The 25,181-nt window shown below is 43.5% G+C and overlaps 1 protein-coding gene and 1 long non-coding RNA gene across 2 annotated transcripts in view; both read right to left on the bottom strand.

Annotated features, from left to right (window-relative positions):
* LOC132540843 (uncharacterized) overlaps nt 1-25,181 on the bottom strand; it is a 207,079-nt gene that overhangs the window by 99,055 nt on the left and 82,843 nt on the right. The window lies entirely within an intron of this gene.
* Nucleotides 17,034-18,199, bottom strand: CCL21 (C-C motif chemokine ligand 21). Its single transcript, XM_007522835.3, has 4 exons — nt 18,037-18,199; nt 17,816-17,936; nt 17,540-17,722; nt 17,034-17,445 (listed from the first exon to the last, which is right to left on the bottom strand). The coding sequence occupies exons 1-4, from the start codon at nt 18,101-18,103 to the stop codon at nt 17,418-17,420; spliced, it is 399 nt and encodes a 132-aa protein (XP_007522897.1). The 5' UTR covers nt 18,104-18,199; the 3' UTR covers nt 17,034-17,417.

Below are 25,181 nucleotides of genomic sequence, written 5' to 3'. Positions count from 1 at the left end.
TGAAGGTGATGGACACAGTATTTAGGTGTGATGCTGCAAAGTATTTACTGAGTGTGGCATAAACTTAGCTGTTTTGAATCAACCCTGAAATGAGGAAGGAGTCTATAGCAGGTCTGTTCTCCAGGGTAAGTTCCTCTCTGCTTGGGCCTTGTGACTCATAAACTAAATGAGCTTCAGATTGTCTGTGGTGGATAAACATGTCATAGGAACTCAACAGGAGGATTATAGTGAAGACCCTTACAGTGTGTGGAGTGGAGCCAGGCCTCTTCTGCTAAAGATTCTTTTCAACTTGAAAAGCAGCTCCTGATTTACCACTGGGCCCTAACCCTACTCTTAGACTCAACTATAGTTTACACTATAAATTATAAATAACTAACACCCTTAGCTCACTGGCCAGTATGACCTAAAAGTGTTATCTGGAGTAATTCATTTAGTTGAATATACGTAATAGCATTCTTCTTCTCCCCCCCCCCCCTTTGTTGCTACTGTCATCAGGGTTTTATTGCTCTGGGCTGACTTATTTGTCTATTTATTTATTTATAACATAGAAAGAGAGACAGAGACAAGGAGACAGAGTGGTAGAGCTACCACAGCACCAAAACTTCCTCCAGTTTGGAAGGGGAGTAGGCTCTGAACTGGGAGGCTCAAATGGCAAAACAAGTGAGTTCTCTTGCCAGCCTCGCACACACTGTTTTTGGGCACAACACATAAAGGCCAGGTCTTGGGAGTTTGTGAAGGAATGGAGAAGAGCCTGAATAGGTGGCTCGAATTCCTACTTGTGTTGTTTCTTGCTGCTGCTTCTGTATACACATGTGCCTTCATGGAGAAAAACTTTTTTTTTTTTTTTTCCAGGGACTGGGTAGTGGTGCACTTGGCTGAGTGCATGAGCCCTTGGTCTCTACCTGTAGAGGGAAAGTTTTGCAAATGGTGAAGCAGTGTTGCAGGTGTCTCTCTGTTTCTCCCCCATCACCCCTTCCTTCTCAATTTCTTTCTTTTTAATTATTTATTTATAAAATAAAAAATACCAACAAGACCACAGCCCTCTCGATTTCTGGATGTCTCTATCCAGTAAATAAATACAGACAATGATTTTTTTTCAACTTTATGAGAGGGAGGGGCAGGATAATGGTTTACAGTACAGTTGTTGACACCTGGGTACAAATTCTTATCTCCCCATGACAAGTGTCTGCAAAACAAGCTTACCCCCAATTTGGGTCCTTTTCCACCATCATGCACCAGGACCCCAAAGCCCCTGCCAGAGTATGGAGAAGTTTTCTACAAATAGTTAAGGAAAAAAATATATGTATATATTTTAAAGCACTGCTCAGCTCTGGTTTATGGTGGTGTGGGGGACTGAACCTAGGACCACAGAGCCTCAGGCATTATAGTTTGTTTGCATAACCATTGTACTGTCTCCTCTGCCCCAAAATGTGTACTTTTGATATTCAAGTGAATCTCCAAATTATGCTGATCTCCATCAGAAGTAGATAGCTATATGACCCGGGAAGCAGAGCAGTGCATAAAGTGTTACACTCTAAAGTGTGAGGTCTGGAGTTTGATCCCTGTTACTGCAAGTACTGCAGTGATGCTCTGTTTTCTTCTCCCATTAATACATACATACGTATAGATTCATTTAAAAGGAGTAGTCAGCTACTTGCAACCCCATCCAGGAATTGCCTTTTAATGGAGTGGTTAAAGGAATTCTCAGTAGGCAGAATTTCAGGCAGTATATATGTAACACCTACTTTATTGGAAGGTGAAATGCCTGGGGTTTGGCACAGTTTTAATTCAATAGCAGTGGCTGCCTACAGCAGTTCCATCCTTTCCTCTGAAAGTGGTCCTTTCACTAAATTATTTTACTTAAAAAATTTATTTACTTTTATGAGTTAGATAGAGAGAGAGGGAGGGAAGTGGAAAAAGGGGGAATAGATAGCATAATGGTTATGCAAACAGTCTCTCTTGCCTGAGTCTCCAAAGTCCCGGAGACTCAATCTCCTGTACCACCATAAGCCAGAGCAGAGCAGTGCTCTGGGAAGAGATAGACAGACAGACAGACAGACAGACAGACAGACAGACAGATAGATACATAGATAGATACATAGACAGATAGAGATACCAGAGCACTGTTTATCTCAGACATATGGTGGTGCCAGGAGTTGAACCTGGGCATTCAAACATGCAAGGCCTGTGCTCTAACATGCTGAGCTATGTCCATGGTCCTTCTCTGTTTATTTGAAAGTAGCACCAGGAAATGATCTAAGGACCTTATACATTTACTATATTGTCGAGTGGCCTCTGGGCTCAGTTCTTAGATTTTTATTTAGAGATAGAGGAGAAAAACTAAGATAGATAGATAGATAGATAGATATAGAGAGGAGAAAAACCACAGCCTGTTCCATCTATAAGCTCCCTTGCTATTGTTCCCAGTGCTCCAGTGAGGTGATGGGACTTGAACCCAGGTCTTCAAACACAGTAGGAGACATTTTCTACTGGGTGAGCTATCTCCTAGCCCTAAATTAATCTCCATTAAACCTTTCTGGAATGCCATCTGTTTCCCACCAAGACCTTGTATGATGCAATAGCACAGCAGAGAACTGGCACAGAAGTTTTAGTTGAATTTCAATATTCTCTGCCCGGAATGCTTGTTGGGAGAGATCCTGAGAATCAGCAGGAAGAAGTGAAATAACGACATAAAAACAAATAAGGCATATATGCCACTTCTGTTCAGTAAATATTTTTTGACGGTCTGTTATGTTCCACACACTGTTCTGAGCACTGGTATACAGTCAATAAAACAAATAGACACATTCCTGCTTTGGCAAAACCATTCTTCTTCTTCTTCTTCTTCTTCTTCTTCTTCTTCTTCTTCTTCTTCTTCTTCTTCCTCTTCCTCTTCCTCTTCCTCTTCCTCTTCTTCTTCTCTGTCTTCGTCTCCTTCTCCTTCTTCTTCCTTCTCTTTTTCCTTCTTCTCCTTCTCTGTCTTCGTCTCCTCCTCCTCCACCTCCTCCTCCTTCTTCTTCAATTTATTTATTGAATAGAGGCAGAAAGAAACTGAGAGGGAAGGGAGAGAAAGAAAGGGAGAGGCAATTAAATTGTTCCACTGATCTTGAAGCTGTCCCTCTGTAGGTGGGGACTGGGAGCTTGAGTCTGGGTCCTTGTGCATTGTAACATGTGTGTTCAGCCAGGTGTGCCACCACCCAGACCCTTAGAGTCCTTATTCTAATGAAGGAGACAGGCAGTAAGCAAACAAGAAGCACAGAGTGGGACCGATGATAAGTGCTATGAAGACAAAGAAAGAAGGCCAGGGAGAGAAGTACTGGGGAGGGTGGTCAGGGGCACCTCTACTGAGGCCCCTAGAAGAGAGAGCTGGTTTGAAGGTGAGAGAGACTCATATAAAGATCTGGGACAGATGTTCTAAATGGAGAAATCACTAAGTAAAAAGGTCTTGAAGTTAGAATATGTTTGAGGAATAGAAAAAAGACCAGTGAGAGTGGAAATTGACAAGGGCCAGACAATGTGGGGGCTTTATATGGATTATGTGTTACTTTTAGCGTGATAGATAGTTATGGGAGGGGGTTCAACAGAGGGGTAACCTGCCCCGACATATTTTAGAGGCTTCTGGCTACTGGATAAATGGAACAAAGTGGAACAAGAATGGAAGTGGGCTATGGACATCTATTTTTTTAAAAATATTTATTTATTTATTTTCCCTTTTGTTGCCCTTGTTGTTTTTCATTGTTGTAGTAGTTATTATTGTTGTTGTTATTTATGTCGTTGTTGTTAGATAGGACAGAGAGAAATGGAGAGAGGAGGGGAAGACAGAGAGGGGGAGAGTAAGATAGACACCTGCAGGCCTGCTTCACTGCCTGTGAAGTGACTCCCCTGCAGGTGGGGAGCCGGGGACTCAAACCAGGATCTTACGCCGGTCCTTGTGCTTTGCGCCACCTGCGCTTAACCCGCTGCGCTACCACCCGACTCCCTTGGACATCTAATTTTTGACAAGGGGACTCAAACTATTAAATGGATAAAGAAGAGCCTCTTTAACAAATGGTGGGAGGGTGGGGGGCACAGAACTTTGGTGATGGGTGTGGTGTGGAACTAAGCCCTTTAATCTTACAATCTTACAATATCACACTATCAATAACAAATCCAATATTAAAAAAGAAAGAAATATCTAACAGCTCTCACCCATACTTCTTACCTCTTACCATTATGAAATTCATGCTATCCTTTTTTTTTTTAAAAACGATTTTACTGGGGAGGGGATTAATGATTTACACTACAGTTATTGACTCCTGGGTACAATTTCTCATCTTCCTATTAGACATGTCTACAAAAGACTCTTACCCAGCACAGGTCCCTTTCCGCCATCATGCACCATGACTCCAATGCTCTCTCTTTCTCTTTTTAAAAGATTTATTTATTTATTTATTTATTAATGAGAAAGATAAGAGGAGAGAGAAAGAACCAGGCATCACTCTGGTACATGTGCTGGCAGGGATTGAACTCAGGACCTCATGCTTGAGAATCTAATGCTTTATCCTAGTCCACAACTCCAGTGCCCTCTCCACCCCCTCCCTTTCCTTCCTTCTCGAGTCCTTTGCTTCTGTGTAACACATCACTGTTGTTCTTCTTTTAATAAAGACATCTGGTTTTCTCACACTTAACCAATACATAGTCTGTGCCCCTATTTTTGCAGAATAATCTCCAAAGGGGTAGGGGCTAGAACTTGGTATTACTATTATTAAAGTTTATCATTCTGCTTTTCCCAGTAACAAAAATATTTTGAAAGTTGGCGGTCATTACGCCAGGTCCCCTGCATTGCGTAATGACCAACAGAAAGCAGAGACCATGTGCTAGTTGAGGGTTTCAGTATAGGACGTAAAATAAAGAAAATGCAAGAGTGCTGCAATGTTTGGGGACTGAGTAAAAATAGGGAGTTATGTTTACCAAAGCAAGCCGCGAGTGACTGCAGAGGACTGGGTTCTAGGGGCAGACCCTAGAATCTTGTTTTGACTTGTTGTGTTGAAGTTGTATTCTGGACATGGAAGTGGAGATGGACTAGGTAGTCAGTCATATGAGCCTGGGATTGAGGGTGGGGGGTGGGGGAGTGATTCTAGCTAGAGATACAAATGTGGGAGCATGTGAATGATATTTAAAACCCTGAGACAACAAGCTCCCCGGAGGACTGAATGTAAATAGTTCCAAGTTCAGTGACAGATCTGGGAGCAAGAGAGGAATCAGGAAGTGGGGTGTGTGTGTGTGTGAGTGTGTGTGTGAATTTTATTTATTTATTCATGAGAAATGATAGGAGAGAGAGAGAAAGAACCAGACATCACTCTGGTACATGTGCTGCTGGGGATTGAACTCGGGACCTCATGCCTGAGAGTCCAAAGCCTTATCCACTGTGCCACCTCCCGAACCACGGGTATTTCGACAACATCATGGCAAAAAGGAGAGGACACAGACCCTGTGGTGGGCGATTTAAGGCATCCATTCCCTAGCCATTGGTTTAGAAAAGCCAGTGGGGGAGGGAGAGGCAGAGGTGAGGGAGATGCGTTTGAAACAGTTTCTGACTTCACACACAGGAGCTGCAGTGTGCTTAGTACCTTGCCTAGTTCACCCTTTACCCAGCAGTGCCATCTCTTGTGTGCTTCCTGGTTAAGTGTGGCCTTGGGCACAAACAGGTGGCCTGAGATTGATACATCAGGTTAAATTTAGCCATCAACACCAGCCAGCAATCAGTACGCTTCAACTAAATCTGGAAAATAATAAGACAGCAGAAGGGGACATATATCCCTACCCATTCTTGTAGGCCTTGCCCTTCTGAAATAGTAAAAGGCAGTTAAGACCAATGATAGACTTTATTCTTTTTTTTTTAAAAATATTTTTTATATTTATTCCCTTTTGTTGCCCTTATTATTTGATTGTTGTAGTAGTTGTTGGATGGGACAGAGAGAAATGGAGAGAGGAAAGGAAGACAGAGATGGGGAGAGAAAGATAGACACCTGCAGACCTACGCTTCTGGAGGTGGGGAGCCCGGGGCTAGAACTGGGACCCTTATGCCGGTCCTTGCACTTTGCGCACGGGTGCTTAACCCGCTGCGCTACCACCCGACTCCCTCTAGACTTTATTCTATGAGGAAGTTTCTAGAGTCCAGTCCTAGCTGGTGGGAAGATCTGAGGGCCTGAATCCTCTCTGCTGGTGGCAGAGTCCAGCTCCTGCTCTGCTAGTCTCCACGTCCACCTGGGTGAGAGCTCTTGCCGACAGCCGGTTGTGTTTGAGTAATGTGCTCCTACTTCAATTGTGGGTTGAAATGACAATAAATCTTTATATCTAAATGATTTTTCTTTGTTCTTTTCTTCTTCCTTTCTCTTATAACTGAAAAGATTTTATTTATAAGAGGGAAGGTGAAAACTAGGACATCCCTCTGGCTTACGTGGTACGTGGGATAGAACTCAGGACGCCCTGATTGTAAGTCGGGTGTGCTACCTGCTGTGCCATCTCCTGGGCTGCAGAGAGATTTACTTCTTTTACGATAGATTTTATTTATTGACACAAAGAGGGCCAGGGAGAGGGAGTGAAAAGAGAGAGGAAATGGAAAAGAGAGAGGTAGAAGGAAAGGGTGAGGGAAGGAGAGTGGGGAGGGAGATAGAGGGAGACGGGAGAGGGACAGAGAGGGAGCAGGGGGGGGAGAGGAAGGAGAGAAAGAGAGAGGTGTCAAAACATCACTTTGGCATATATGGTGCCAAGGATCAAGCTCAAGTACTCATGCCTGCAAGTCCAGCACTCCACCTGCTGGGCCCTGGCCTAAATGGCACCAGACAGTGGGCCTATGTTGGGTTTCACAAGATCTAGCATGGCCTGGGGAGATAGCACAGTGGTTATACAGAAGACTTTCATGCCTGAGAATCTCCGAGATCCTAGGTTCTGGTACCGCCTTAAACCAGAACTGTGCAGTGCTTTGGTACTAGCAAACAAAGACCCCTTCAAAATAACTTCCGTGCAGGGGATCAGAGCCACTGGGGCTGGGGAAGGCGCGGTTGGACTTGGGGACATCTATCCAGTCCTTGGTAGGGTTGGAGCTAGGACCTCCACTAGAGAATTAGCATTTGTGGAATGGATAAACCTGTGTATCCTGAGCTGTCCATGGGTCTGTATGTGAAAGGTGCGTCTGCCCGCAGCCTGTGTACGTGTGTGTGTGTGTGTGTGTGTGTGTGTGTTTCTCTACCCGTGAGCCATGTGTTTCCTCTCCCGGGCCTGCAGAAGGCGCCCCAGCCTGGGACGGGAGGCTCTGCCAGAGGGCGCGGCCCCAGCTTTGGGGACCCTGGGGGCGCCCTGGGCGCTGAGGTGAGACCCTGACCCAGCCAGAGGCCAAGTGGGGTGTCGGGCCCGTAGGCCCTGGGCTGGGGCGGATTGTGGTGCCGCCTGGCTCCCTCGCCCGGCGCCCCGGGGTCCCCGCGCAGGCTGGAGATGGAGGGGAGACTCGGCTGGGGTGCCCCCCGGAAATGCTCGCGCCCACCCGCCGCAGTGCAGCCGGCTTCGCTCCCTCCAGCTCCCTCTGGGCGCCCCGGGCGAGAGTTCAAGGCGTGGGTGAGGCCGTGCTCGTTTGCAAGGTCTGGGGGAGTACGCGCCACCCCCGGCTCTTCCTTTGCAGCAAAGAACCTGCTCCCCACCTATTCCGGAAACTATTAAATTCCGTGTCAATACTGAGAAAAGGGTCCTTAAAGAAAGAAAGAAAGAAAGAAAGAAGATTGTATTTATTTATTAGCGAGAACCAGAGCATCACTCTGATATACTGGGATGGCAAGGATCGAACGTGGGGCCTGTTATGCCTCGAGCTTTCAAAGTTCCTTGGTGTAACCGAGCTTGCTGAGAGCCGAGCACTGTGCAGACCTGCGGGATGCTCAGCGCCAACGGAGGAAGGCCTTCAACTTGGACACGGTGGAGAAAAGCGTTTGTCCTGCTCAATCGTGGACACAGGGAAATGGTAGAACTCTAGCCCAGCATAAGGCACATCGGAGGAGAAATAAAAACAAGTAAAAGAAAACAAAAACAAGAAAAAAGCAAAAACTGCCCGAAACATGAATTCAGCTGACAACGCATGTTTGCATTTAAGGGGACAAGAGCCCACGGGGGGAGCAATGCTGCCACCTGGTGGCACAGCGCCGCAAACTGTCACAAACAAGTGAACTTACACCTGACGGGAGGCGCAGGGTGGTGGCTTCTGAAGAAATCGCCAGGGTCGGCTGGGATGATCATTTGTGGCATTCCGTTAATCCCTCAGAATGAGTCGAGTATTACTAATACAACCCAACGCTTTAAAGCAGAAGTGTTCAAGGACAGGGTAGCAAATTTTCCCTGGGGCATGTGGGCTTGCCACCAACTGAGAAGCGGATGTCTTGAAGTCTTCAGCTTCCTGACACAGCTCACAGTCCCCTGGGGGAATCGTGTAGGAGACTCCACCAGAGGGTTGCAGATGTGGATGGTGGGTAGAGAGGCTTGTCCATTTTTGTTACCCTAAAAATGGTGATGCATTTTGGTCAAGACTGATGCCAAACGACAGAAGCATTGCTGAATTGACTAGAATAGCATCATTTTATCCTAAAGTATGAGGTGGGACAGCATCGTAATGTGCAAGGCATTTTACGAAAGAGGCCAGCTGAAGCTGAGGATGTGTTCAACAGGGAAATAATGAAAGTGGGGAAGCAAAATGCATTTTAAGAAAAGCTTTCATGAACAGCAAGTGTAGATCCAGTCTCCCTGACCTGCCTGTGTTACAGAGAAAAACAGAAGTTTCCAGGTATGTCAGCGGTGCTGTTCTGGTAGCCTGTTATTGCTCCATTTTAAACTCTGTGTGTGTGTGTGTGTGTGTGTGTGTGTGTGTGTGTGATTGGGGTCAGGGGCATGTGTAATTTCACCATTCTGGCTCACTTTTTTTTCTTCTCCATTTGGATAGAGAGATGGGGAGACACAGTCCTGATACTTCCTCTGCCATAGCACTTTTTTAAAAAAAGTTTTATTTATTTATTCATGAGAAAGATAGGAGAGCGAGGAAGAACCAGATATCACTCTGGTACATGTGCTGCTGGGGATTGAACTCAGGACCTCACACTTGAGAGTCCTAGGCTTTATCCACTGTGTCACCTCCCAGATAATTTGCCATAGAACTTTCTGTGTGCTGCTAGGCCATGGCAAGGCAGACACCCTGCCCGGGGAACTATTTCTTTTCTCTCTGTTTTTTTTTTTTTTTACAGTCTTACTTAAAAAAAAAAAAAGAGGCAGAGAGGGAGAGAGAGAGAGAGAGAGAGGGAGAGAGAGATATCAGAGTACCTCTCTGACACATGTAGTGCCAGGAATTGAACTAGGAATCTCATGTATACAAGGGCTAAGCTATACCAGTTAATTTATTTCCCAAGCCACAACCATTTTTAATTTTAAAAGAAAGCTATCAGGGAGATCGTCCAGTGACTAGGACCTATATCTTACCAGATGTGAGGTCCCGGCTTGGATCACATGGGACAACACAGAGTGTCGGGTGGCAGAATGGTACTTTGGTGTCTCCCTCTCTCACTCAGAATTACAGAATAAAAATTGAGCTGAACGTCTGCTTAGTGGTATTGCACGTAAAGAAGACCCTGGGTTTATTCTTTGGCACACCATTAACAGACCACCTTAAGGGGCAGGGCAGTGGTGTACGTATGCCAGTATAATACGCATACCAGCCTGTGCAAGGACCCTGGTTTAAGCACCCAGGTCTCCACTTTCTGGGGGGAGGGAGAAGCTTCATGGGTGGTGAAGCAGTGCTGTAGTCTCTGTCCCCTCTCTCTCTCTTTCTCTCTGTACAAAAAGATACATGTATGTACATATATTTAAGGAGAAAGAAAGGAAGTGTTGGGAGCAGCGTTCAAGGTAAACCTCTCAGGCCATAAAGCCAAACTCAAAACACACATACAAACATGTATATAAATAATAATAATAATTTAATAATAATTATTTTTGTTACTATTTAATAATCATCATTATTAAATTTAATTATTATTAAATAATTATAATTAATATATTATTATTATTTACCTGCCATCTATAGGAAAAATATCTCTCAATTTTCTTGGTGGCACCATTTGCTTTCTTATTTAGTTTATTTAAGAATTAAGTACAAGTTTCTCCCTGTAGGGCAGCAGCTATAGTTATATCTTGTAGGAAGGGAGGAATAACCTCTGAACAGGTTCATATATAATCACTTAAAGAGCCCGTTTTTCTTAAAGGGCGAATTAAGATCTGACAAGTCAGGAGTCAATTGTTTGATAATTATCTGTGTTGCCTCTTCTTGTAGTATGATTTTTAAAGCCTGATCTATAAATCTAGACAAAGGTACATAAACATCTTCTTGTCTAGCTGACACTTTTTTAAACAAGAGAGTACTTTTTGTGGCAGGGATGGGAATTTAAATGGGAGAATCTTCCTGTGTAAAGACAAGCATCCCCTTGCCCCAATGTTAGTAGAGCATCTGATCTTTTCCATTTGTCTGTCAGCAAACCTTTCTATTTAACCAGGAGTTTTTTAATGGTGATTTTTTGGCCCCAGTGATGAGAAACTGAAGCAAAAGCTGGAAAGGAATTTTTGCCACTTTTTTTTTCTTTCTCTCTCACCCTCATGGGGGTGTGGTGGAGAAGGCAGTGGCAGCGGCCAAGGTATGTGAGCCGAACTCTTCAAAAGAGGATGTGAGCCTAACTCTCTAAAAGAACTAATTAAAGTTTGACAAGTAGAATTTGTGCTCTCAAAAGCCAGTTATTTGATAATAATTTTTGTAGTCTTTCTAAAGAGGGGAGTTATCCCAGAAACAACTATATGGGAAGTAGCACATCGCTGTGAACGTGAAAGTAACTTATGAGTAAGGTCTAAAAAGTCTCTTAACAAGTTTCAAAGTAAAAAGGTTTCAACCGGAACATTTTTTGGTCCATATCAGACATTTTTTCACCTAGTCTCCCCCATATTTCAATATCTAAAGTCCTTTCTCGGGGAAACCAGGGGCACACTAAATGCACATGATCTAAAAATTGTTCCATCTGTCTTTGTTTCACTTTAATCCCCTTCGCAGCTATAAACTGCTGAAGGGTCTGTGCAAACAATTGTTTGCCAGATGATTGCCCCATAATTTTTTACTCCCTGTGTATTTACACTGGTGCCCAGAGCTCCCTTTCTTACCTTGGCGCGCGCCTTCTTTCAGGGTCTCTTTAACTCCTTCTTTCTCAGGTCCCTGTTCCAGGCGCCCCCTGTTGTCTCCGCATCCTGCACGGAGTAAAGTCCAATGATAAGCCTGAGAGAAGGAATGAGAGATTAATGAGGTAGGGAAGGCCATGCCAAAGACACAGCAACTTTATTTCTGAGTCTCCAAAATTTATACAGAAAGCAAGCAGTTCTACACAATACAAGATTACACAAGGTATCATGGTTTACTGGCAGTTAGTTAAAGATCAATCGATTACAGTAAAGATCAATCGGTTATGGTAAAGATCAAGTGATTACCGGATTTTGCTCTCCTCCTCTAATGATTTACTTACAAACTTATTTTTCTACAGTTGCTAATGTTCCCATTACTATTGTTCTGTATGTACCTAGTTCCAGGAATATGATCAACTGAGCATAACAGTAAAACAGGGGAGTGGTTACTGGGTTTGCTTACTTTCACATACTATAGTATGATTATTAAGCAGCCGGCTATTGTTTCTTAAGATTAATAAGTCCTGCCAGAATCAGCAGAGCATGCTACATACCACCAAGGGGGAGCAGCTACATACCACCAAGTCCACATCAGCTAGCCAGGCATAAACAATAATAGGGGAATTTGCAGAGCGCAGCCAAAGATCATGGTGTACCCATGTCGCCGCTCCCAGCTATCCCCCTTCTCGGGGGGCCTGAGAGGTTTACCTTGAACGCTGCTCCCAACAAGGAAGATAGATAAATATATAGAAAGAAAGAAGGACAGAAGGAAAAGGGGGAAATGGTTGCCTGGAGTCAGGAGTAGTGGAGTCCTTGTGCAGGAATCATGCCCCAGCAATAACCATGGTGGGGAAATGAATAAAATAAAATGAAAACTCAAAAAAATTTTTTTTCATAAGTACAGTAACAGCCTCATAAGCATGAGGCTCTGGTTCAATCCCAGTGCTACACAGGAGCAGCAGGAGAACTCCACCTGTAAAGGAACAGTGCTTTTCTCGCCTTTTCTCTTGTCTCTCTGTCACACACACAAAAAAAAAATAGAAAAAAAAGTTGTGTGGAGAGGTGACTCAGTGGTAATACACATGTGTGAGACTCTAGGCTCTATCTCTGTCACTGCATTAAAAAAATGATACCAGTGGTCTGGGAGGTGGCACAGTGGATAAAGCATTGGACTGTCAAGCATGAGGTCCTGAGTTCAATTCCTAGCAGCACATGTTCCAGAGTGATATCTACTTTCTTACGGAAGAAGGGCAAACGCTAGAAGAAGAATCTACTTTCTCTCTCTCTCTCTCTCCCTTTCTCCTTCCTTATCTTCTTCATGAATAAATAAATAAAATCTTTATTATTTTTAAAAGACTTTATTTATTAATGAGAAAGACAAGAGGATAGAGAGAAAGAGTCAGACATTACTCTGGAACATATGCCACCAGAGATTTGAACTCAGGACCTCATGCTTGACAGTCCAAAGATTTATCCACTGTGTCACCTCCTGAACCAGAATAAATAAAATCTTTTTTTTTTTTTTTTTTTTTAAAAAAAGACGGGGTTGGTCGGTGGCGCAGTGGGTTAAGCGCATATGGCACAAAACGCAAGGACTGGCGGTGTAAGGATCCCGGTTCGAGCCCCTGGCTCCCCACCTGCAGGGGAGTCACTTCACAGGCGGTGAAGCAGGTCTTCAGGTGTCTATCTTTCTCTCCCCCTCTCTGTCTTCCCCTCCTCTCTCCATTTCTCTCTGTCCTATCCAACAACGAACAACATCAACAATGGCAATAATAATAACCACAATGAGGCTACAACAACAAGGGCAACAAAAGGGGGAAAAATGGCCTCCAGGAGCGGTGGATTCATGGTGCAGGCACCAAGCCCAGCAATAACCCTGGAGGAAAAAGAAAAAGATGCCAAAAGGAAAATAGCCAACTGTTTTTGTGATCAGCCCTTTAAAAGATGGAACTGATAATCAAAGAATGAAATAGTTGCTAACCAGAGTGTGGTCCTCGGTAGCACAGGGCAGGGAGAGTGCTCAGTCTGTGTGATCACTTTGGAATTAGTTTCCGATTCTTATGATGGAGGTTGTGGTATCTTCCTAGTCCCTTCCATTTGTATAAAAGAAGTCATTAAGAAATTCAGGGGGAACAAGAGAGGCAGCAGAAGCAAGAGACTTTAGATTCTGTGGTAGAGAGAAAGAGAGACAGACAGAGGGAGCGAGCAAGAGAAACTGGAGTGCCCACCCTGGTACATGCAGCCCCAGGGAGCAAAAGGAACCTCAGACGTGCAGGTCTGATGCTCTCTGCTAATTAGCTATAGCCCCAGCCACGACTGCAGCTTTAGCTGGAACTCAGGCAGTGTGTATTTATAACCCTGAGGTAGAAAAAACTTTTAAGAATATAAAATGAAACAAACTATAAAAGATCCACACGACTGAGTTCAAAGATCCATAGGCGCTCAGGATAAAAAATGCCAATTAAGCACAGGGAATCATTTTCACTCCATGGCCCAGATCTCCCTGTTATTTCCTTCCTCTGTAGGGCAAGCAAGGTTTGGCAGGGCTGAGAATATTCTGGTGTTGTAGCTTTCCTGACTTAAAAAAAAATTATTTATTGATTTATTCCCTTTTGTTGCCCTTGTTGTTTTATTGTTATAGTTTTTATTGATGTCATTGTTGGATAGGACAGAGAGAAATAGAGAGAGGAGTGGAAGACAGAGAGGGGAAGAGAAAGATAGACACCTGCAGACCTGCTTCACCGCTTGTGAAGCGACTCAGGTGGGGAGCCGGGGCTCGAACTGGGATCCTTACCCCAGTCCTTGCGCTTTGCGCCACGTGTGCTTAACTCACTGTGCTACCACCCAACTCCCACTTTTCTGACTTTTATAAAAGTCTAAAGTCAACTTAACAAGAAGTTATGTCTTGAAGGGACCAGAGAGGGGGAGGGTTTTGGAAAGACTTCTCTTCCTCAATTTACCAGACCACCTCTCAGCTCCGGTTTATGGTAGTGCTGGGGATTGAACCTGGGATCTTTGGTGCCTCAGGGATGAGAATCAGCAGAGACAGCATAATGACTATACAAAAGATTTCCATGCCTGAGACTTCTTAGTCCCATGTTCAAGCCCCAGCACTGCCATAAGCCACAGCTGAGCAGTGCTCTGGTCTCTTTTTCTCTGTATATCTTATATTAAAATAAAACATTTAACAGGTCCAAGAAGGATGACAGAGGACCTAGTGGGGGTTGTATTGTTATATGGAAAACTGAGAAATGTTAGGTATGTGCAAACTACTGTATTTACTGTCAAATGTAAAACATTAACCCCCCAATAAAGAAATTAAAAATTTTTTTTTTTTTTTTTTTTTTTTTTTTGCGTAACCACTATACTATCTCCAGTCCAAAAATTCTTTAAGACTGTGGGCTAAATTGATGAGTAGGACCAGCTGCTTGTGTCATGGACTTTAATTCCCAGCTGTGGTGAAGCAAGTGGCAGGACCTTAGTAGACGTCTGGAGGATGAAGGGGCAGTGTGTGGGGGGAGGTCAAGTTCAAGCCCAAGGTTCTCATATCTGACTTTCTCTGCCTCAGTCGTGGCACAGAGCTAAGAACTTTGGAGTTCAGGACCTGGAGAGTCCTACTTGCTATATCTCTGGGGACCACAGCATTCACTGATGAGACTGAGGCTCAGTGATGGGGTGGTGTGGGGGGCAGGCAGGAAGCTCCCCTCATGCAGTGGGGCTACTGGGACCTCTGTGCATCCCTGGGCAGATGGACCAAGAGTGTGGGATGTGGAATTTTGTACCAGCACTCGGTCATAGGGGCTGGAAGCAGGAATCAAGTTTATCGAGAGAATCTTTTTTATTTTTGTTTTTATATCACTTATTTATTCATCGTTTACATTACCACCAGGGCTCTCCCTGTGGCTCAGTGCCGGAACTACACATGCACAGCTCCTGACAGCCACTTTTTTTCCTTTTTCTTTTATTATTTGATAGGATAGAGAGAAATTGGCAGAAGAGGGAGAGATAGAGAGGGAGAGAGAAAGATAGACACTTGTAGGCCTGCTTCACCATGCTTGAAGCTTTCCTCCTGCAGGTGGGGAGTGGAGGCTCCAACCTGGGTACTTGTGCATGGTGATATATGTGCTTAACTGGGTGCACCACTGCCCTGCCCTGAGATAACATTTTAAAATGCAATGACTCATATCTGGCTTTGCAGGCTTAGGTGACTCCTGCTTCATTAGGCCAGGCGAGAAGTGTCTGTCTTCACCAGCTTCAGAGAAGAAGAAGGAAAATAACTTATCTGGTGCAGTGGTGAGTGCTGTGGCATGCCGGGCTCCTGGGGAAGGAAAAGATGGTCGCACAGCCTTTCCCCAAGATCTATCCCCTTCCTGCATTGCTTGGCCCCACCTGTTGATTCCCCCTCTCTCTGGGATGAGGAAGAGAAGAGGAGGATCTCTGGGCAGGAAGAGGGAGAGGAGATCCAGGATAAGGTGTTTGTATTTGAGAGGAAACTGACTTATATCTGAATTCTGGGATTCCAGAAACCTGCCACAGGAGATTCTTGGTCTCAAGACCAAGAAGCCAGAGATCCTTGGACTCAGTTAGAAAAAAAGAGGGGCAAAGAGAGATAACTTACTAGATAGGATGCCTGTCTTGCCCTGTGTGCAGCCCAGGTTTGAGCCCTGGCACCACATGGGAAGTGCTATGGTGCTGGAAGAATCTCTGATGCGTTGGTGTCCCCACATGTATCTCCCTGTTGTCTGTCTGTCTATCTATCAATTATCTATCTATCAATCTATCAATCATCTATCAATCTATCAATCATCTATCTGTCTGTCTGTCTATCTATCTATCTCAAGGTCCTGGCCAGAGAAGTTTCCAGTAGAACTCGGATTTGCAGGGAGTCGGGCGGTAGTGCAGCGGGTTAAGCTCACACTGCGCAAAGCACAAGGACCAGCGTAAGGATCCCAGTTCGAGCTCCTGGTTCCCCACCTGCAGGGGAGTCGCTTCACAGGCGGTGAAGCAGGTCTGCAGATATCTGTCTTTCTCTCCCCCTTTCTGTCTTCCCCTCCTCTCTCCATTTCTCTCTGTCCTTTCCAACAACAACATCAGTAAGAAAAACAATAAAACAACAAGGGCAACAAAAAGGGAATAAATAAACAAATAAATATAAAAAAAAAAACAAAAAACCCAAACTTGGATTTGCCTGCGTCATGGATGGGGCCAGGCTCCAGCCTCCCTCCTTAGGGCCTCTTCTAAAAAGATATGGAGTCAGTAGGTACAAAGGCCAAGGGAAGCCATCCTTGGGGGAGGTGTAGATTGCTCTGGGGCTGAGGGAATGCTGGACATAACAAGGGAAAGACTTCTTCAGGCTCTCAGAGAGCCCTGCAGTTGGTAGAGATGTATGCTCTGGATCCAGCTCCTCTCTAGCGGCAGGGTCTTTTAAAAGAAACAATTTATTTGTTTCATATATGATAGTTACACATGGGAGAGAGAGAGAGAGAGAGATCACAATTTGGTACATGCAAAACCAGGAATTGAACTGGGGTCCCCAGGCTTGCAAGTTGCTACCCACTGAGTGTTTTCCCAGGAATTTCTTAAACCAGAGAGGCCTAGGTCTCATTCTGTTTGGCAGCCTCCCTCCAACTGCTCAAGGGTCTGGCACCTAGGAGGCATGAAAGCTCTTGTGGTAGGTGAGAACTTGGATATAGCCCACCTGAGCTCTTGGCTGGGATTCCAGAAGGTGTGACACTGGGATCCCCAACACACACACACACACACACACACACACACACACACACATACACGAAACGGATAGCTGGCTGGGAGGCTGGAGCAGTTGTTTTTATTCAGTTAGGTATAAATCATATATATATATATATATATATATGAGGCAGATATGGTGCAGTGGGGAAGCCCAGAGTTGTGGGTGACGTTTCCTTGAGGGGACAGTCCTGCTGCCTCCTCTCCTGCTTCTAGGAGACTCCTCTCATGCATCTTGGGCCTGGCCCCATGTGTGCAGCTGGCGGGGTTTGGGGGTGGCTGTGGCAGGAGCAGGTGTGTGGCAGGGCCAGCGTGGGGTGGCTGCTCTGGGGTCCTTGAGTCTTCTCTCTCTCTTGGCCCACTTCCTGTCCCTTCGTTGGGGGGCTCTGAACCCCAGTGAAGCTGGTGCAACCTCCCAGGCTCCAGGCTGGCCATTGGATGGATTATGGTCATTTTGGAGTCTGTGATGATTCAGTCCTGGGAGGGCAGAAGATGGGTGTAAATGGCAGATTTACAGACATTCCCCTCCATTCCCTTCCCCGTGGCCCACCGCCCCTGTCAGCTTCCTCACCTCTTACAGCCTTTGGAGCCCTTTCCCTTCTTGCCGGTTTTGGAAACATCCTTGTCCTTCTTACAGCCCTGCCTTTGTTTCCTTGGAGCCTGTGGCTTGTCCAGAAGTTTCATCAGCTTCTGTACCCAGGGCTCCTTAGGGTCTGCGCAGAGCTCTGGATGCGAGCTCTTCCGAGGAGAGAACCTGGGGGTGACGTCGGCCAGTCCGTCCTAATTTTGCCCACCATGCCCTCCCCATGCAGCTGCCAGCCTGCACCCACCCGCTGAACCCACTCACAGGATAGCAGAGATGGGGCAGCCCAGGCTTGGCTCCTGCTTCCGGTAACTGCGGACAACCTTGAAGGGGATGCTCTTACGGCTGTACTTGAGGCAACAGTCCTGTGCCCCTCCATCACTGCCTGCAGGATGGGGTCACAGGGAGCCGAGGGCTCTTACAGATTCTGGCCCAGGCTTATTCACCCCCTCCCAGCCTCTCCTGAGCAGCTCCCTCTGCGGTACCTTGGGCCCGAGGGATGCAGAAAGCCAACACCAGAACCATGAGGCTCAGCGCCAATGACTGAGCCATGGTTGTGGTAGAAGATGTGGGGCCAGAGCTGTGGGCGAGGTGGCCGGCTGCAAGTTGGGGGGTCCGTGTGCGGGCTGGAGCTTGTCTGCTGCCTATTTATCCCGGCGGAGACTTTCACTTCTCCCATCCCCAGCAGCTCTGTTTCCTTCCTGAAAGGGAAAGCTTTGGCACTCAGCCTTGCTGGTATGCAGGAAACAAGATCTTCATTTTTAACCATTTAGACAAAAGAGCCACTCAGTCACACTGTGATCACCTCCTCACTGTGCCTACCTTCCAGCGGACAGTGGGTTGCCCCCAAGATGCAAACCCAGTGACTGAGTTACAAGCTCTATGGTTTGTAAAGATTCTTTCTCATTTGGTGGGTGAGTTTTTTTCACTATCTTGTTAGTGCCTTATAAAAGTTAATTAATTAATGGGAGGCCAAAGTACAGGCTCTGCCGCCAAAGTGTCAGGGATCAAACCCAGGGCGTCATACATGCAGATTCTGAATTCTCTTGGGCTGTGATATTGTTCTTTGGTGTAAAATATTTCAAATTATATTAGTGACTTAATGTTGATCCACAAAATTATAAGATAACAAGGCTATAATTCTGTACCATCCCTAGCCACTAAAGTTCTGTATCTCCATTCCCTCCACTGGAAGCTACAGTAGTTTTCCCAGTGTCACAGATGTGGGTCAACTATTATTACTTTTTTTAAAAAATAATTAATTTCTTTATTGGGGAATTAATGCTTTACATTCAACAGTAAATACAATAGTTTGAACATGCATAACATTGCCCAGATTCCCATTTAACAATACAACCCCCACTATTTCATTCATCATCTTTCATGGACCTGTATTCTCCCCACCCACCCCAGAGTCTTTTACTTTGGTGTAATACTCCAATTCCATTTCAGGTTCGACTTGTGTTTTCTTTTCTAATCTTGTTTTTCAACTTCGGCCTGAGAGTGAGATCATCCCATATTCATCCTTCTGTTTCTGACTTATTTCACTCAACATGATTTTTTCAAGGTCCATCCAAGATTGGCTGAAAACGGTGAAGTCACCATTTTTTACAGCTGAGTAGTATTCCACTGTGTATATATACCACAACTTGCTCAGCCACTCATCTGTTGTTGGACACCTGGGTTGCTTCCAGGTTTTGGCTATTACAAATTGTGCTGCCAAGAACATATGTGTACACAGATTTTTTTGGATGGATGTGTTGGGTTCCTTAGGATATATCCCCAGGAGGGGAATTGCAGGGTCATAGGGTAGGTCCATTTCTAGCCTTCTGAGAGTTCTCCAGACTGTTCTCCACAGAGGTTGGACCAATTGACATTCCCACCAGCAGTGCAGGAGGGTTCCTTTGACCCCACACCCTCTCCAGCATTTGTTGCTGTTACCTTTTCTGATGTATGACATTCTCACAGGAGTGAAGTGATATCTCATTGTTGTCTTGATTTGCATTTCTCTGACAATCAGAGACTTGGAGCATTTTTTCATGTGTTTCTCGGCCTTTTGGATCTCTTCTGTGGTGAATATTCTGTCCAAGTCCTCCCCCCATTTTTGGATGCGGTTATTTGTTGTCTTGTTGTTGAGTCTGGCAAGCTCTTTATATATATTGGTTATTAAACTCTTATCTGATGTATGGCATGTAAAGATCTTCTCCCATTCTGTGAGGGGTCTCTTGGTTTGGGTAGTGGTTTCTTCTGCTGTGAAGAAGCTTTTTAATTTGATGTAGTCCCATAGTTTTATACTTGCCTTTGTCTTCCTTGTAATTGGATTCGTTTTATTGAAAATGTCTTTAAAATTTATGCGGAAAAAAGTTCTGCCAATATTTTCCTCTAAGTATCTGATAGTTTCTGGTCTAACATCCAAGTCCTTGATCCACTTGGAATTTACTTTTGTATTTGGTGAAATACAGTGATTCAGTTTCATTCTTCTGCATGTTTCAACCCATTGTTTCCAACACCATTTGTTGAAGAGTCTCTGCTTTCCTCATGTAATAGTCTGGGCCCCTTTGTCAAAGATTAGATGTCCATACGTGTGGGGCCTCATTTCTGGGCTCTCAATTCTATTCCACTGGTCAGTGTGTCTGTTCATGTTCCAGTACCAAGCAGTTTTGATGACAATGGCCCTATAATACAGTTTGAGATCTGGGAGTGTGATGCCTCTGGTTCTGTTCTTTTTTCTCAAGATTGTTTTGGCAATTCTAGGTCTTTTCTGGTTCCAGATAAACATTTATAGCATTTTTTCTATTCTCCTAAAAAATGTGCTTGAGATCTTGATGGGGATAGCATTAAATTTGTAGATGGCTCTGGGTAATATATTCATTTTGATGATGTTAATTCTTCCAACCCATGAACATGGAATATCTTTCCACTTCTTTGTGTCTTTTTCAATTTCTTTCTCATAATTTTCAGTATACAAGTCTTTCACTTCTTTGGTTAGGTTTACTCCTAGATATTTTATTGTTTTTGTTGCTATAGAAAAAGGAACTGATTTCTGGATTTCAGTTTCTTCTAACTTAGTGTTTGCATAGAGGAATGCCACTGACTTTTGAATGTTAATTTTATAGCCTGACACCTTACTGTATTGCCTGATGATTTCCAAAAGCTTCTTGCTGGATTCCTTAGGTTTTTCCATGTATACTATCATGTCATCTGCAAATAAGGAGAGTTTGACTTCTTCTCTTCCAAGCTGTATGCCTTTAATTCCTTGCTCCTGCCTGATTGCTATGGCAAGAACTTCCAACACTATGTTGAATAGTAATGGTGATAGTGGGCAGCCCTGTCTAGTACCTGATCTGAGGGGAAATGCTTCCAGTTTTTCACCATTGAGTATGATGTTGGCTGTAGGTTTGCTATATATAGACTCCACTATCTTCAGGAATTTTCCATCTATTCCTATTTTTTGTAGTGTTTTGATCATAAAGGGATGTTGTATTTTGTCAAAGGCTTTCTCTGCATCTATTGATATGACCATGTGGTTTTTGGTCTTGCTTTTGTTGATGTGGTGGATCACATTGATTGATTTACGTATATTAAACCAACCTTGCATGCCTGGGATAAACCCCACTTGGTCATGATGAACAATCTTTTTGATATACTACTGTATCCGGTTGGCTAGAATTTTGTTCAATATTTTCGCATCTATGTTCATCAGAGATATTGGTCTGTAGTTTTCTTTTTTGGTTGTGTCCCTGTCTGCTTTTGGTATCAGGGTGATGTTGGCTTCATAGAAGCTGGCAGTGTCTTCAATCTTCTGGAAGACTTTTAAAAGTAGAGGTATTAGTTCTTCTTTGAAAGTTTTGTAGAATTCATTTGTAAAACCATCTGGTCCAGGACTTTTATTTTTGGGAAGATTTTTGATTACTGTTTCAATTTCATTAGCTGTGATGGGCCTGTTCATGTTATCCACTTCCTCTTTACTTAGTTTTGGAAGTTGGTAGGTATCTAGGAAATCATTCATTTCTTCCAGGTTCTCTAGCTTGGTGGCATATAGTTGTTCATAGAAGCCTCGCATGATATGTTGAATTTCTGCAGTGTCTGTTGTGATATCTCCTCTTTCATTTACTATCTGATTTATTTGGGTCTTTTCCCTTTTTTGTTTTGTGAGTCTGGCTAAAGGTTTGTTGATTTTGTTTACTCTTTTGAAGAACCAACATTTACTTTCATTGATCTTTTGTATGGTTTTCCTATTCTCAATGTTATTTATTTCTGCCCTACCTTTAGTGATTTCTGTCCTTCTGGTTGCTTTAGGATTCCTTTGTTGTTCTTCTTCTAGGTCTTTAAGATGTGCAATCAGGCTGTTTATTTGTGCCTTTTCTTGTTTCCTAATGTGTGCTTGTATAGCTATGAACTTCCCTCTTAGGACTGCTTTAGCTGTGTCCCAAATATTTTGATAGCTTGTGTCTTCATTTTCATTGAAGTCTCGAAACATTTTGATTTCTTCCTTGATTTCCTCTTTGACCCAGAAGTTGTTAAGAAGTGTACTGTTGAGCTTCCACATTTTGGGACTGTTACTAATCTTTTGTTGATTGTTAAGTGTTAGTTTAATTCCACTGTGGTCTGAGAAGATGCTTGGGATGATTTCAGTGCTCTTGAATTGGCTGATGCTGTCTTTGTGGCCTAACATATGGTCTATCCTTGAGAATGATCCATGTGGATTTGAGTAAAATATGTATTCCAGTTTCTTGGGATGAATGACTCTGAAAGTGTCCAATAGTTCTAGTTTATCTATCTCTTCATTTAGCTCCCTTATGTCTTTACTGATTTTCTTCCTGGATGATCTGTCAAGTTGAGATAGTGGGGTGTTGAAGTCCCCTACTATGATTGTGTTACTGTTAATATATTGCTGTAGCTCTTTCAGTAGAAGTTTGATGTATTTAGATGGCTTCTCATTGGGTGCATAGATATTAATAATTGTTAAGTCCTCTTGATTGACTGATCCTCTGAGCATTAAGTAGTGTCCATTCCTATCTTTTTTAATCTTATCTATTTTCAAGTCTATCATGTCAGATATGAGAATAGCTGTTCCTGCCCTTTATTGTGGGACATTGGCTTGTATGATAGTTTTCCATCCTTTCACTTTAAGTCTGTGTTTGTCTTGTTGAGTTAGGTGAGTTTCCTGTAGACAGCATATTGTTGGGTTGTGTTTTCTGATCCATCTTCCTACTCTGTGTCTTTTAATAGGTGAATTCAGGCCATTGACATTTATTGATATCAAAGATTGAAGATATTTTAACGCCATTCTTGAAGAGTTTTAGAGTGTTTTGATATATGTCCTATTTGTGGTGGTCTGGTTGTTTATAGGAGACCTTTCAGAACTTCTTTCAGGGCAGGCTTGGTGATGGTTGCTTCCTTCAACTGTTGCTTGTCTGAGAAGGTTTTGATGCTTCCATCTAGTCTGAATGACAGTCTAGCAGGATATAGTATTCTTGGCTGAAAGCCTTTCTCATTGAGCACTCGATAGATATCTTGCCATTCTCTTCTGGCCTGTAGTGTTTGTATGGAGAAGTCTGCTGCTAATCTTATGGGTTTTCCTTTGTAGGTGACTCTTTGTTTTTCTCTTGCAGCCTTGAGGATCCTTTCTTTATCCTTATTCCTTTCCATTCTTAGTATGACATGTCTTGGTGTCTTTAGGTCTGGGTTAATTCTGTTTGGGACCCTCTGGGCTTCTTGAATCTTTATGTCTTTGGTGTTGTCTAGACTAGAGAAATTTTCAGCTATTATGGCTTGGAGAATGCTTTCTTCCTCTCCTTCTCTTTCTTCCTCTGGTAAGCCAATAATGCATATATTGTTTCTTTTGAAGTCATCCCATAGGACTCTGTTGTTGTTTTCAGCATCTCTTAATCTCTTTTTGAGATGTCTTACTTCTTTTTTAGTTGTCTCTAATTCATCCTCAATCTTGCTAATTCTGTTTTCAGCCTCATAGATTCTATTCTCTCTGCCCTCTACTGCTTTCTGGAGTTCATCTATTTTGTTGCCCTGCTCTGATACTGTTTTAGCTTATTCAGCTAGTTGCCTTCTTAGCTCAGCGATTTCAGCTTTCAGCTCTCTAATAACCATGAGATAATTAGAATTTTCTTCCATATTCTCATTTGTTGTTCCTGCATTTCTGATTACAATTTTTTCAAATTCTTTACTCACTCCTGTTATTATTTCCTTAGCTAATGTTTGGATGTTGAACTCGTTGTTTTGTGCTTCACCCTCTGGAGGACTGTTAGTTGGACTCTTGTCCTGGTTCGAGTCTCCAATATTTTTTCTTGTTGTTTTAACCATTTTATTTATTATGTTATGAGTTCCCTTTATCAGTACTTTTCAAATTATTGATTACTATTGCCTGGATTGACTTGTGTCTAAGTAATTTAATTAAAGGGTTTACCATGGTGGAACTTAACAGTTTTTTCAATCCCTGAGTTGGAGCTCAGTGATGTAAGAGCCTCTTTTTTTTTTCTTCCCTCTCATCTTTTCTTTCTATGTCATACCAATATCTGCTACTACTTCCAAATGTCCTTCTTCTTTTTTTTTTTTAATTCAATTTCTTTATTGGGGAATTAATGTTTTACATTCAACAGTAAATAAAAAAGTTTGTACATGCATATCATTTTTAAGTTTTCCATATAACAATATGTCCTTCCTTTTTTTACTCTTCTCTCTTTGGGTCCTGGTGGAGTTGTAGTTCAGAGCCCTCAGGTTATCTTCCCTCTGTCATTTCTCCCCCACTGGGAGTATGGACCAAAATTCTTTTTTTTTTAAAAAAAAATTATTTATTCCCTTTTTGTTGCCCTTGTTGTTTTATTGTTATAGTTATTATTATTGTTGTTGTTGTTGGATAGGACAGAGAGAAATGGAGAGAGGGGGAAAGACAGACACCTGCAGACCTGCTTCACTGACTGTGACGCAACTCCCCTGCAGGTGGGGAGCCGGGGGCTCGAACTGGGATCCTTACGCTGGTCCTTGCGCTTTGCGCCATGTGCACCTAACCTGCTGCGCTACCACTCAACTCCCCCAAAATTCTTTTTTGGGGAGTAAAATGTGGGAGTTCTGACTTCTGTAACTGCTTCTCCACTGGGCATGGGTGTTGGCAGGTTCATCCACACCCCCAGCCTGTTTCTATCTTTCCCTAGTGGAGTAGGGCTCTGGAGAGGTGTGGTTCTGGTACACACAGGTGAGGTTGTCTGCTTGGGGAGGTCAGGATGGCGTCATGGTAGCATCTGCAACCTGGTAGCTGAAAGACGGTAAGATGGAAAGTAGGACAAAATGATTAATGAACACAAAACAAAAAGTAGCAATAGAGTAGATGAGAATAGGGATCTCAGGGTGGAAAGAAATGAGGAATTCTATTTTAGGTATGTTCTGAGGAGCCTGTGACTTTTGTAGTTTTTACTCGAGTTTGATAGCTAACATGTAGTCATATTAAAAAAAAAAACATTGCCAATCCAAGACTATGAGTGTTTCTCGCTTTCTATTTTTTTTTTTTTTTAATGTGGTGCTAGATATCAAACCCAGATTCTCACACATGGGTTTTTCCATTGGGATAGCTCTCAGCCCAACTTTTTCTTTGTGGGGGAGATGATAGAAATGCACA

The sequence above is a fragment of the Erinaceus europaeus genome, chromosome 10 (genome assembly GCF_950295315.1).
Source record: "Erinaceus europaeus chromosome 10, mEriEur2.1, whole genome shotgun sequence".
Lineage (NCBI taxonomy): Eukaryota > Metazoa > Chordata > Mammalia > Eulipotyphla > Erinaceidae > Erinaceus > Erinaceus europaeus.
Note: the sequence above shows the minus strand (reverse complement) of the source record. Positions and strands in the feature narration are given on the sequence as shown.